The sequence below is a fragment of the Chiloscyllium plagiosum genome, chromosome 13 (genome assembly GCF_004010195.1).
Source record: "Chiloscyllium plagiosum isolate BGI_BamShark_2017 chromosome 13, ASM401019v2, whole genome shotgun sequence".
Taxonomy (NCBI): Eukaryota; Metazoa; Chordata; class Chondrichthyes; order Orectolobiformes; family Hemiscylliidae; genus Chiloscyllium; species Chiloscyllium plagiosum.
The window spans coordinates 55,420,390-55,433,899 of record NC_057722.1 but is presented as its reverse complement, the minus strand read 5'-3'; the positions used below and the strand labels follow the sequence as shown (position 1 = coordinate 55,433,899).

General features: G+C 40.2%; 1 protein-coding gene across 1 annotated transcript in view; it reads left to right on the top strand.

Annotated features, from left to right (window-relative positions):
- LOC122556055 (kininogen-1-like) overlaps positions 1–6,768 on the top strand; it is a 28,146-nt gene extending 21,378 nt beyond the window's left edge. Inside the window, exons 6-7 of the mRNA XM_043702461.1 lie at positions 2,382–2,465; positions 5,232–6,768. Coding sequence (XP_043558396.1) covers positions 2,382–2,465; positions 5,232–5,378 — 231 coding nt within the window. The 3' untranslated portion in view covers positions 5,379–6,768. The remainder of the gene's footprint in view (positions 1–2,381; positions 2,466–5,231) is intronic.
- The last annotated feature ends 6,742 nt before the right edge of the window (positions 6,769–13,510 follow it).

Genomic DNA, 13,510 nt, shown 5'->3' with positions numbered 1-13,510 from the left:
AGGGATCATCCGTGTGAATCTCCGTTGGACACACTCCATTGCCAGTATTTCCTTCCTGAGGTGTGGGGACCAAAACTGGACACAGTACTTCAAATGGGGCCTAACCAGAGCTTTATAAAATCTCAGTAGCACAACGGTGCTTTTATATTCCAACCCTCTTGAGATAAATGACAACATTGCATTCGCTTTCTTAATCACGGACTCAACCTGCATGTTTACCTTTAGAGAATCCTCGACTAGCACTCCCAGATCCCTTTGTACTTTGGCTTTATGAATTTTCTCACCATTTAGAAATGGTTTTCCAAAGTGCAAAACCTCGCATTTGCTCACATTGAATTCCATCCGCCATTTCCTGGACCCACTCTCCCAAACTGTCTAGATCCTTCTGCAGCCTACCCACTTCCTCACTGCCTGCCAACCTAACTTTGTATCATCGGCAAACTTCGCTAGAATGCCCCCAGTCCCTTCATCCAGATCATTAATTTATAACGTGAACAGCTGCGGCCCCAACACTGAACCCTGCGGGACACCGCTTGTCACCGGCTGCCATTCCGAAAAAGAACCTTTTATCCCAACTCTCTGCCTTCTGTCAGACAGCCAATCCTCAATCCATACCAGTAGCTCACCTCGAACACCATGGGCCCTCACCTTGCTGAGCAGCCTCCTGTGTGGCACCTTATCAAAGGCCTTTTGGAAGTCTAGATAGACCACATCCACTGGGTTCTGGATTAGTGGTGCTGGAAGAGCACAGCAGTTCAAGCAGCATCCAAGGAGCTTCGAAATCTACGTTTCGGGCAAAAGCCCTTCTGAAACGTCGATTTTGAAGCTCCTTGGATGCTGCCTGAACTGCTGTGCTCTTCCAGCACCACTAATCCAGAATCTGGTTTCCAGCATCTGCAGTCATTGTTTTTACCTCACATCTACTGGGTTTCCCTGGTCACCTCTTCAAAGAATTCCAACAGGTTTGTCAGGCACGACCTCCCCTTACTAAATCCATGCTGACTTGTTCTAATCCGACCCTGCAATTCCAAGAATTTAGAAACCTCATCCTTAATGATGGATTCTAGAATTTTACCAACAACCGAGGTTAGGCTAATTGGCCTATAATTTTCCATCTTACTATTATCCCGGGGACTAAAGCTAACTGACTCTTAGTTGCAGAAGGCTCTGTAATTAGACTTTGGGGAGGAACAGTAATTGGGTGACTAATGGCCTTTTCACATTGAAAGTGAGTGATGTGGGTGAAGCAGAATAAAGGTCGTGTCGACAAGCCTCATTTCCTTATTGACGCTGTGATTTCCTCCACCGTACAGATAATTTCATGGGTGCCATTCGGGGAGATATAGGAAATAACTGAAACTGAAAAATAACACTGTTGCTGGTGTAATAAATATTATGAGTCATACTTTCTCAGTGTAGAAGCTAAGGTCATCATGCTATCGTACTGAATCATTTTATCTTGGTATGAAAGGGTTAAAAAAGCAATGCCATTTCTTCTGTGAAAGTAATGCATAGTAGAATTTCATATGAGTGTAGTACGTTTTTGTCTTGTAATAGCAATTTATCCACAGGTAAACTTAGTGGAGTAATTTTATGGAGGTTAATACTGTCATCTAGTATGTGGGGAATTGCAATTTCAATAATTATTAAAGCTTTATAAATCAACAAGTTCACTAAGACAGCATAAGACCATAAGATATGGGAACAGAATTAGACCATTTGGCCTCACCAAGTCTGCTCCACCATTCTCAATGATACGTTTCTCAATCCCATTCCCCTGTCTTCTCCCCGTAATACTTGAACTCCTTACTAATCAAGAAAATATCTATCTCTGTCTTAAATGACTTGGCCTCCACAGTAATCTGTGGCAATGTTTTCCAAAAGGTCCTCCTCATCTCAGTTCTAAAGGGTCGCCTGTTCATTCTGAGGCTGTGCCTTGGATCCTAGTCTCTCATAGGAGACATTCTCCACATTAACTCTATCCAAGCCTCAGTGATTAGTAAGTTTCAATCAAATCCCCTTCATCCTTCTAAACTCCATTGAATGCAGACCCAGAGTCCTCAATCCCATCTCATATAACAAGCCTTTCATCCCTGGGATCATTCTTGTAAACCTCCTCTGGACCCTGTCCAATGCCAACATATCTTTCCTTATATATGACACCCAAAACTGCTCACAATATTCCAAATCCAGTCTGACCAGAGTCTTGTACAGCCTCAGCAGTGCATCTCTGCTCTTGCACTCTAATTCTTTTCAAATGAATGCTAACATTGCATTTGCCTTCCTAATTGCCCATTGAACATAAATAACAGATGTATTAACTGGGAAACCTAAAATCTTTACTTTTTTGAGGTTAAATGATCATGTGTTTTGTGTTATAGATGTTCTGCCACTCAGAAGTAATAACGCAGATTTGGATGAATTACACAGCGGTGGATATAACCTGTACCTATGAGCCATTTCCGGTAATTTTAAAATTTATTCTTTCCCTAATGTGTTAAACTCCATATATTATCAATTAGATTTTTAACCAGCATTTGAAAATGATCTACAGAAGAACCTCGATTATCCGAACGAGATGGGCGGGCACTATTTTGTTTGGATAATTGATTATTCGGTTAATTGATTCAATGCCTTTCCTCTGGGGCTCGGTGTTCTCTGTTAAGTCTGATTCCCGTTCAGGAGACTAGGCAGCACCACACTGTGCGCGAGCCGCTTCCCCCCCTGCCCGCCCTCCGTCCAACACCGCCCCTCCCACCCGCCCGCTTGTCCAACACCATCCCCAACCCCATGCAAGACCAACCCCCCACCTGCCCCCCATCCAGCTCTGCCCCCATGTGCTACCCCGTCCAACACCACTCCCCCCACCCCCTCCACATACACACACGCATACAACGTTTGACTGCAACTTTTTGACAGGTTCCACCTTTGCCCTGTACTGGACAATGTTGGAGAGATTACCTGGGGAAGGGGGTATAGGGAACAAGCCTGTGTAGAACTCCAGGGAGAGTGTGGGGGGAGAGAGACAGGGTGGGAGGTAAGTCATTTGGAGACGGTGCTTGGGCTCCCACCAAAGTCCAGGACTATTCTCAGCAGCATTTCAGTGAGCCGAGTTCATTTTTAATCACTGTAAACAAAAGGCGCGATCAATATTGGAACACGTCTTTGATATAATGTTTCTATCGGGACCTCGAGATCTCGTTCGGATAATCTGATATTTGGATATTTGAGGGCCTTCTGTATTTATAATTATTTTCACAAGCTGATTACTACTAGTTAATTGCCAGCTAGTCAGAAACAAATTGCTAGGCAAAAGTGAGGACTGCAGATGCTGGAGATCAGAGTCTAGATTAGAGTGATGCTGGAAAAGCACGGCAGGTTAGGCAGCATCCGAGGAGTAGGAAAAATGACATTTTGGGCAAAAACTTTTGCCCGAAACATCAATTTTTCTGCTCCTTGGATGCTGCTTGACCTGCTGTGCTTTTCCAGCACCACTCTAATCTAGAAACAAATTGCTTCCAATTCTAATAAGTCTGAAGTTTAAAGAAACTTATTGGAGCAAATCTTGTGTGTTTTTGGCTAAGTGGAAGTTGTATTGAGTTTTTTTTGGAAGGCTTCTTACCATCCCAATGAGACTTCTTACTCAATTTCACTTCATTAACTAAAAGCTAAATACCGCAAATGGTCTGACAGCATCTGTGGAGAGAGAAACATAGTTGATGCTTAAAATCTGGTATGACCTCTTTTTCAGAACTTGAGAAAACTTCTGCAGAAGAGTCAGATTGTACTTGAAACGTTAAATCTGTGCTTGAGCTTCATTAATTCCCTTCCTTGCCTCATGGTGGTCCTCATGCCTGATTCTCATCAATCTTATTGCTCACTGTTCCCAGATTAACCTTTCTCTGTATGGTTATCCCTGAACAACCAGTAACCCTGGATCCCTCTAGAGCCATCTTTAAAAAGCCACTGTGCACCTTGTCAAACAATGGCAATCCATCATTGGTCTTCACAGCATTCGTAAAGCTGCTTATGGCACATAGCCTGCATGGCTGATATTCTCTCACCCTAGTCACTGTTTAACCATCAGCTCACACAGTTTATCTTGGCTACATCTCATCTGAAAACCCTTTCAAGGTCACTGTTACCCTGTCCCCATACCCACTGGAGACCTGCATCTTGTCATGGTCCAGTAGGGGAACATCAGATATAGCTGGTCAATTGGACAGACTCAAAAATGACCTTTCATTTGTAGCTGCTAAAAGCAAACAGAAAGTATGGGGTTAGTAAGTCATCTCCACAATTTAAAACAAATGCTGACATTGATGGCCAAGTGACGTTCCAAGACGGTCTGCTGCACCTAGCTTTGATCTAACCCCCAATATAGCTGAGCTCTGTCATAGATAGGAAGAGCTTCTTCATTTATGTCCAGGAAAAATAGAGTTAGAGCCAAAATACCCATCCGCCTCATGTATCCTGAGTGGCCCATGAGTCTATCCTCTCTGCCTGAGCTGAGTGCTCCTCGTCCTTTGAGTTGGTGTGTCATTGTTCCTGGGTTTGCTGCTAGCCTGGATCCTCCTGTATCCATCAGCCATAGTCTGCAACATTCCACCAGCGGCTGGGCATAGATTTATCAGTGGAAGTGAAACCCATTGGCAGTATAAGGGGTGAAAGAGGTTTTTAATTGTCAGAGCAGTCATGGTGGCATACCCTGCAGATAACAGCTGAACATACTCCTCCATAAAGTGAGGCTTGCTGGACCTCAATAACAAGGCCCATTCATCATTTAGCTTCTGCCTTAGTATATGCAGTCACTTGCTGATGGGTTGTCTTTGACTAATATTTGGCCTCTTGTTAACTCATTGCCACTAACTTCAGCATCATTGAGATGCTAGTGTTCAATTTTCAAGGACCCAGGGATTATGCAAACCACCTTTGACTAACATTTTAACCCAGGCATGTTAACTATAAACCCATTGTTCACAGATGAGCTTACAATTTCATTATAAATAGCCAACAAAGGAAGTCCTCCCTCCACATTGAAGGTTGATAATGAATGCCATCAGATCTTTAGATAAATTTTTCACATCAGGAATAATGATAAATATTTTATTATTGACAGTATTTGTCAAGCATCTGAGAACAATGTACAAGTTGTCTATGGTGTGCAACCTATTGTAATTGTTGATGGATTTCAAGGGTAGTTAATTAACTTTAAATCTGTTACTTCATAGACACCAATGTTTGATGCATTTCAATACGTGGGTTGGGGGCCATTTGGTGTCTCAGAATTACTACAGGAACAAACGGAACAAGTCACAGATCGTCTGGTATTTCCTAAATGCCCAGGAAAGACATGGAAGCCCTTGCCAAAGATTTAACCAATACTTATCAGAGTCTTCGAAACACCATGAAAGCAACCAACCTTGATTGACTGGACTTTGTTTCATTTATTCCTTGTCATTTTGGCAGTCAGAGATTGGACCAAATTCTCACATTGTTATGATTAAGGGTAAGAGCCAAACCAAATCTGTCTTTCTATTGCTGGATTCACAACATGGTGAAATTAAAATATTCAATGATCTAGTAATTACCAAATTGTTCCTGATTAAACTTTTACTAATAATAGATCTTGGAGACCGAGTTTATAATGTAAACAAAAGTTACTCGATTAATATTTCTATTTTAGTAGGACAAAGCTAAACAACAAGGTAATCTGACTAATATGTATAATTTAAACAATTCTGTCACATCCCTACTTACAGTCAGGCAGAATGACTGTCACATTTAAGGGATAAATTAAGAAGATAACAAAAGGATATATAATGTCAATTCAAACACAACAATTTCAATCAATGGATGCTAAGCCTTCATGTAATCCTTGGAAAATAAGCTAATCACAAACATGTAACTGTGTACCTAATTTCAAAGTCACCACAGAATGTGAGTAATTGTATTATGCTTCCAATACTAGGTATTTAGTTCTTACAGACTATGATTCATTTCTCAGAACATTCAACAATTCTTTAACTTGATATAAAACTAGAGAGTGAAAAAAAGCAGCAGCCAATCCTTCTAAAATCATTCTGCATCTGGCAAAACCATTTAAAACTGATTTACTTATCTCTTCTTTTTTAAAAAACAAAATCAATAATCTTTGTAGTTTTCTGGTTAACATCAATACTCCTTTGACTGAGCAGCTCAACCCCTACCTAGCTGCCGGCCCTGGACATGGCAACATATGGTGTCACATTGTCCAGTGTTCCTTAGATTAGAAATTAAATTGCATTATCTTCCAGGCCAGCCACCAACAGCAATATTCATGTTGGTTTTCTTCTCTTTCTAAAGCTTGCAGCTGTTCAAACTTCAACCTCAATTCTACCAGAATTAAAACAATGAAAAATAAAAGAATAATGAGCATCTCAATGCCATCAGGTTAAGTTTGGACTTTGTTGCTTGGGTGCTGGCAAAAATATAGCAAATACCTCTAGCTTATTTGATTAATTCCTCATAGTTGCTTTTGATTTGCATAAACCTCATCATGCGTATACATAAAATAATTTCACATAAATAATCATGGATTTGACACGCTTTCAGGATTACGACTGCGATGAAAATGATTATATTGTAAAATGTGGAACAGTGCAGAATAATGGAACAACAGGTGTCATTGCACAGTATAACGAATAGGTTAATGTGCTACCTTATAGTCCACTTCAGAAATGCTTATCAGTCACAAAGTAAAATAAAGAGAATCATTGATAATATAAACTTGTGGTTTTGTTTCATTTATTCCTAGTTCATTTGGCAGTCTAAGATTGGACCAAATTTTCACATTATTATGACTAAGGCTAAGTCAAATCAAATCAGCCTTTCTATCACTGGGTTCACAACATTGTAAAATTAAAGTATTCAATCACCCTAAGAATCGCCCAATTGTGCCTGACCAGACTTTTATAAATAATAGATCTCTCAAATGGGTGACTGGTAGCCTAGAAAATGGTCAGCTGCAGGGAGATGGCAGTAACTTTAGAAAATCCTGCACTGAAGTGCACCTAAACGTGTGGTAGACAGTATATACTCACCTCAAACTGATTTTGTTGGGACTGGGATGAGATTAACATCAACTACCTACCGTATAACATATTGGTGCCCCTTATCCAGACCTGGGAATGCAAGAGGGTCACAACTGTAGCTGCTAAACACTTGACAGAGCTCTGATGAAGCATCATCTAGATTCAAAGAGTTAGTTTTCTTTGTCTCCATGGATGCTACCTGACCTCCAGCATGTTTTGTTTCCAGTACAGATTCCAACGTCTGCAGTAATTTGCTCCTACAAGCAGTCTGTGGGGTGGGAAGGCCTTTTCCACAGTGATGGTCTGGTAGTTGTGGACACCATTTTTTTTGCTGTCCTTATAGAGTGTCTCCAACTTATGCTTTTCCTCAGAGTTCTCCACAGGCAGCAATAGACAGTCCTAATGTTGCATTCAGATGGTTTTGATGCAACAATTCACAGCTCATTTGGACAGAACGTTTATTGATTTATTTCCAATATTTATTTACTGCATCCAATACCACACACTTTGGTAGTTGCACCATGAAATTCTTTGTTGCATAATCACCCCTGTTCTCCACGCTCTCACAAGCATTCTACACTGTGCTTTCTGCCCATCACACTCTTCTTCTGCCTTCAATATCCCTTACATTTCTATTTTCCTTCAGCTGTGAAAAAAGATTATGGTCTGAAACATTAACTCCATTGCTCTCAGCTGATGATTCCTGCACTCATCCAAGTTATTTTGTGCTCATTTATGATTATTAGAATCTACACTATTTTGTTTTTGTATACCTTAGTTGAGCATATGTTCCTGAGATATTTCCTCCCTATTGTCTCACTAAGGTTACCAAAAGCCTTCATCTGATAACCAGTGGGCAGTTTCTGTACATCAGCACTGACCAGCTCTCTCTTCTCAGTAGAAGCTGTTGAGCCGGTGGGATCTAAGTGTGATCCATTTAAACATTTTTGTTTGTGTGGGCAGGAACAGAAATTCAGCAAGAGCTTTAAGATTATTTTCAGCCATAACATTCCTTAAATCCAATTAATTGTATTCAGGCTTTCATTTCTATATTGTACCCTGATGTCAGATGGAGACACTCGGCAACTAAAATTTGAAAGAACACGCTCTTTCACACATTTCAGGAACAGTACAATAAAACTTGAATTCAGAAGTTAATTTTATATTGGAAAAATCAGGAGCCTATCATCTGCATTTCTTTTCAACCAGCTTCCTTACTCTATTTATAATTTAGTGCTCATAGACATCTGTTGAGTCGGAGGATCCAAAATGATAAATATGAAGTCTTCTTCCAGATTCATCCTCTTTCATTTCAATCTGTGTTCAGAAGAAAGTGCCTCAACCAAGGCTTAGAAACTCCCATTAATCAGAAACTGGAGAATAAATGAGGTAGATAATTAGTTACAATGAAACACCAATGAGATCATTGAGATAAAGCTGAAACATTGGAATTAATTGGAGCAATCAGTGATCACAGAATGAATGATCCTTATATCAAATTAACAGAGAAAGGATGAACTTGTGCCTAGAACTTGGCATCTGTTAAGAGGATTAGCTCTTTTAATCAGTGACTTTGACTGCATTTGTTTGGAATTTAATTGGAATCCTGAACCAATAAAAAAAAATCTAACACACTAATTGCTGTTCAATGCTACTTGAACGAAAGGATTTATTACAAAGCTAAAAAACACCTTTCATTGTGAAATCTTTACGAAATGAAATGAATTGGAAAAGGCAAAATACATTGTTTCAATTAATCTCTTAGGCTTTTTAAATTCTCAAGTTCATGCCAAAGTCAATTCTCCATTACCCTTGCAATGGATCAATTTGTCCCTCTCTCTAGTCCATTTATTTACCTAACTTTTGATAGACTCATTTTGTTTTAAAGCAAAAATAACATTTTATAATGTAGATATGCAGAATTATTGCTTGTGTATGAATCACTAATATCCTTTTTTGTGCTGGCACTTGGATGTTTATGAATTGAAAACAAACGAAAACGTTAATCTAAGGCTGGAATTGAATGTGAAATTGATGGCTCTGTCCACCAATGAAAAAGTCAGGAGTGAGCTATCTCCACTTTGCTTTCAACTAAAAGTCTTATGAGTCATACTCAATCTTATAATTAATAGCGTAGATCTCTAATGGACACCATTAAAGCTCACATGAAATTGAATAAAGATTCGTGCACCTTGTGTCTCGCACCTGCAAAAAAAAAGAAAAAAAAAAACCAGGAGAAAGGGCAGTGTTTGTCACTGGCCACTCGGGTGTTTTCCTGACTTCCTGGTGGTGGAATTTGAATAAAGATTCGTGCACTTTGTATCTTTCACTGTAAAAAAAAAAGAAGAAAAAAAAATAAAAAAATAAAATTGAGCATAAAAAAAGAAGAAAAAAAATTAAAGCTCACATGATTTTTTTCCCTCCAAGTCTCAGTTCATTCTGCCTGTGCAGAGATGAGCTACATGAACTCAATGGCACTGAACATCAATGAAGGTGGGCTTTTTACTTCCATAAGGATTGCACCAATTGCTGAATTCTGTTTTTGACCTGGCAGACACTGATGACGGGTCTCCAAACAAATGCAACCCTGTCTGTGATGACCTATTCTTGTTAAACATTCTGTAAGTATCGGAGAATTTCAAAAACCCAGGGCTGTGTGCATTTCCTCATGCAAGTCTGACCTAGTGATGGGGACTGCATTAAAACTTTTATTCGTAAAAATTCCCTTAACACACAATCTCACCTTTGGGTTTCTAGCCTGGGTCCTATTTCTACCATTTCAGCCAGGTATGTCTTCTAAGACCAGGGGTACCTACACTGAGTTTATGACATCTTTGCCTGGAAGACAGGAGCAGAAAAATCTGACACATGGAGGAAATTGGTTGTCAGGTAGTGCATGGTAAAAGGGACATGGAAGCTGAGTGGTGGGGAAGTTGGTGGATGTTGGTTAGTTGTGATGATGGAATTCCTTGCTGTGATGGAATTCCATGTTATCACTGGAAGTGAAATGCAATTGGAAAATGGCTGAGAGAACACTCAGAGTGAGCTGGGTTAGTATCAGTTTGATGGGTGAAAACACAGGATCTGCTTCTACTTGATATGAGGACAGTGAAGGGATAAACACATGAGGCAGGCCTTTGTAAGCTATAGCTATATTTAATTTACAACCATTTGCAATGAGTTCAAATGCTTGTCAAGGGTGACTTGCACCATTCCATTGGCAGATCCAAATTGAACACTTGCCTTCTGATAATGTGGAAATTAGCAGTGGTATCCTGTTAGAGCCTTGCTGATATTTCATTTTTTAAAATCATTTTGAATTGGAAATTATTCCTTGAATATAGGCTTTGGACAGCTTGTATTAAAAGCAAAAGAACATATCAGATAGGCTTTGTTTGTTTGTGAGGTAAGGCCTGGAGGCTAACTGAAGACTGAGCCCTAATTAAAAGGGTTTTAACAGACTGACCAAACCCAGGAAGTGCTTTTTATTTAAACAGACAGCAGAAATTGGTTATTAATGAGGTCAGTATCTGGGAATTGATACCAGCAAGTCTGGAAGAGGCCTGATATTGAAGCAGATGACAATTATTAAATGGCAATAGAAGCTTCAGGTGGAGTTGATCAGTGTATCAGGGTGGACCAGAATTAAGTCTTTTTTTTAAACTATGCTTTCTGAGATAATTCTGGATGTTGCTGAGATAGCATGAAGATTTGAAAGCTCCCTGCCTAATGTAATACACTGGCTTCTGGAAGCCCAAAGAGAGTTGAAACTGCGTTTGAAGTCATATTTCCTTTATCTAGGTAAACGAAGAAGGTGATCCTTCAGAAAATCAGCCAAGGACTCCATATTTCTGACTGTGTAACAATGCATTCTGAATGACATTTAAGTACTCTGGCCAGTTTTGTTATCTTCTTTCATTTATTCTTTAACTATGTTTGTCTGTCAGTCTTTTGTGAGGTTGGGAGCTTAAAATACAAGTTTTGATATTAAAACAGATATTAATCAGCTTATGGTTTTGTTCAATTTTTTTTTTCTCTGCTTGTCATAGACTCATAGAGATGTACAACATGGAAACAGACCCTTCGGTCCAACCCATTCATGCTGACCAGATATCTCAACCCAATCTAGTCCCACCTGCCAGCACCTGGCCCAAATGGTTAATTTCTTTTGTTTAGGATACAAAACTTGTGTGTGAAAATTGATTATTTGCAAAGTCTCGGATTGGTTATTCAAAAATCTGGTTTGGAACTTTTGGAATCACTAATTGATGATTTTTGATGGTTTAATTTTACTGTGTTGTGAATCTAGAGATGGAAAGGATGCTTTGCTTCAGCTTTCTGTCTCTGTTGTAATATTCTTAATGAGGCTAATGATGTCAAAGGCTAATATTACCAAGTTACTGCACATATGAAGGCTGAAGATGAATGAATAATGGAGATACAACTTCTGATAACACAGGTCATATGCCTTAATGAATGGAAGTGTATTTTCAGCCTTCATCTGCAGGTAAAGCCATCCGAAACAACAGCTCTGAGATCGATGAACCTCTTTCATTTCTGATGTTCCCAATGTAGGTCATTTCCTCCAATAGTCTAGCACTCAGCTGCTGATGGGATGTTGGCAGCTATGGCTACCATGCTAAAGAAATCAAAGGCGGATCCCAGGGCAATGGCACCCCTAGGATAAGCAGCAGGCATCTGCAGAGGCTAGGAGGACACAGCTCAGAGAGAGCCTGCAGCTTTTGTGCAGTCATGATACCAGCAGAAGCAACCTTGATCAACTGGTATACTCGCTGTGCCTGTCCTTCGACCCTCTTACATCCCACATCAGCTCTTTAAGACCTTACTTCAGAACTCAAGGATGCCTATGACTTGTGCAAGTTTCATGTGCATGGACACACACACACACGTATTAGCATATTATGATGCAACTTACTTTCTTAGCACTCACTCACTTTGCACTTTCTTGAAGGCTGTAGATTACATTGCTTTTTAGGGTAGAGGGAAAAACTGGCAGTTTTAGATTAGATTAGATTAGATTACTTACAGTGTGAAAACAGGCCCTTCGGCCCAACAAGTCCACACCGACCTGCTGAAGTGCAATCCACCCAGACCCATTCCCCCACATTTACCCCTGCACCGAACACTACGGGCAATTTAGCATAGCCAATTCACCTAACCTGCACATTTTTGGACTGTGGGAGGAAACCGGAGCACCTAGAGGAAACCCACCCAGCTTATTACAGTAGGAGCAGGACTGAACAGTCAAGGGATGGAAGTGTCACTGGACAGCAACATAATATAGGAGAAAGTGAGGACTGCAGATGCTGGAGATCAGAGTCGAGAGTGTGTTGCTGGAAAAGCGCAGCAGGTCAGGCAATATCCTGCGCAGCAGGTCAGGAGAATCGATGTTTTAGGCATAAGCCCTTCATCAGCTTAAACACATTCTTTAAGCAATTATCCATGCCATGTCTAAAAATCAAGGGAGGGAGTAGTCAAGTAGGTTTACAGGCAGTCAAGGACTCGTCTAACTCCAGACCAAAGGGTTGGCCACAGAGAGTCACATAGGCACTTGATCTTCCTAGAATCCAAAAATGCCTGTCCTTATATGAAAGGGCTAAATCTACATGGGAGATGCTGAAAGGTCACAGGGCACAACAGGGACACCAACATGAAAGAAACGTGAAGGATGGAAAGATCATCTTGTATCCCAGTCCTCCACAAATACACAAAGATGAAACCTTTCATTCTTTGATCCAAAGTCAACTGCACAATAGCTGTCACTGCATGGAGAGTGGGTGAACTTACTATATTTCACTTTGGAAGAGGAAAACCTTGTTGGATTCAGTAATGCCACTCATTGGACATTAAATTGCATTTCATTGGCAGCATATTCCAACTTTTGGTCTCAAACAATCATGACTACTAATTAACTCCAGTGAAGCAAATGTACATAGAATACAGAACATTGCAGCGCAGATGTTGTGCCGACCTGTGAAACCAGTCTGACGCCCATTTCACCTACATTATTCTATTTTCATCCATATGTTTATCCAATTACTATTTAAATGCCCTTAAGGTTAGCTAACAGTCTACTACTGTTGCAGGCAGGCCAATCCACGTCCCTACTATTCTCTGAGTAAAGAAACTACCTCTGACATCTGTCCTATATCTATCACCCCTCAATTTAACGCTATGTCCTCTGCTGCTAGCCATCACTATCCGAGGAAAAAGGCTTTCACTGTCCAACCTATCTAACCCTCTAATTGTCTTATATGTGTCACTTAAGTCACCTCTCAACCTTCTTCTCTCCAACGAAAACAGCCTCAAGTCCCTCAGCCTTTCCTTGGAAGACCTTCCTTCCATACCAGGCAACATTCTAGTAAATCTCCTTTGAACCCTTTCCAAAGCTTCCACATCCTTCTATAATGCGCTGA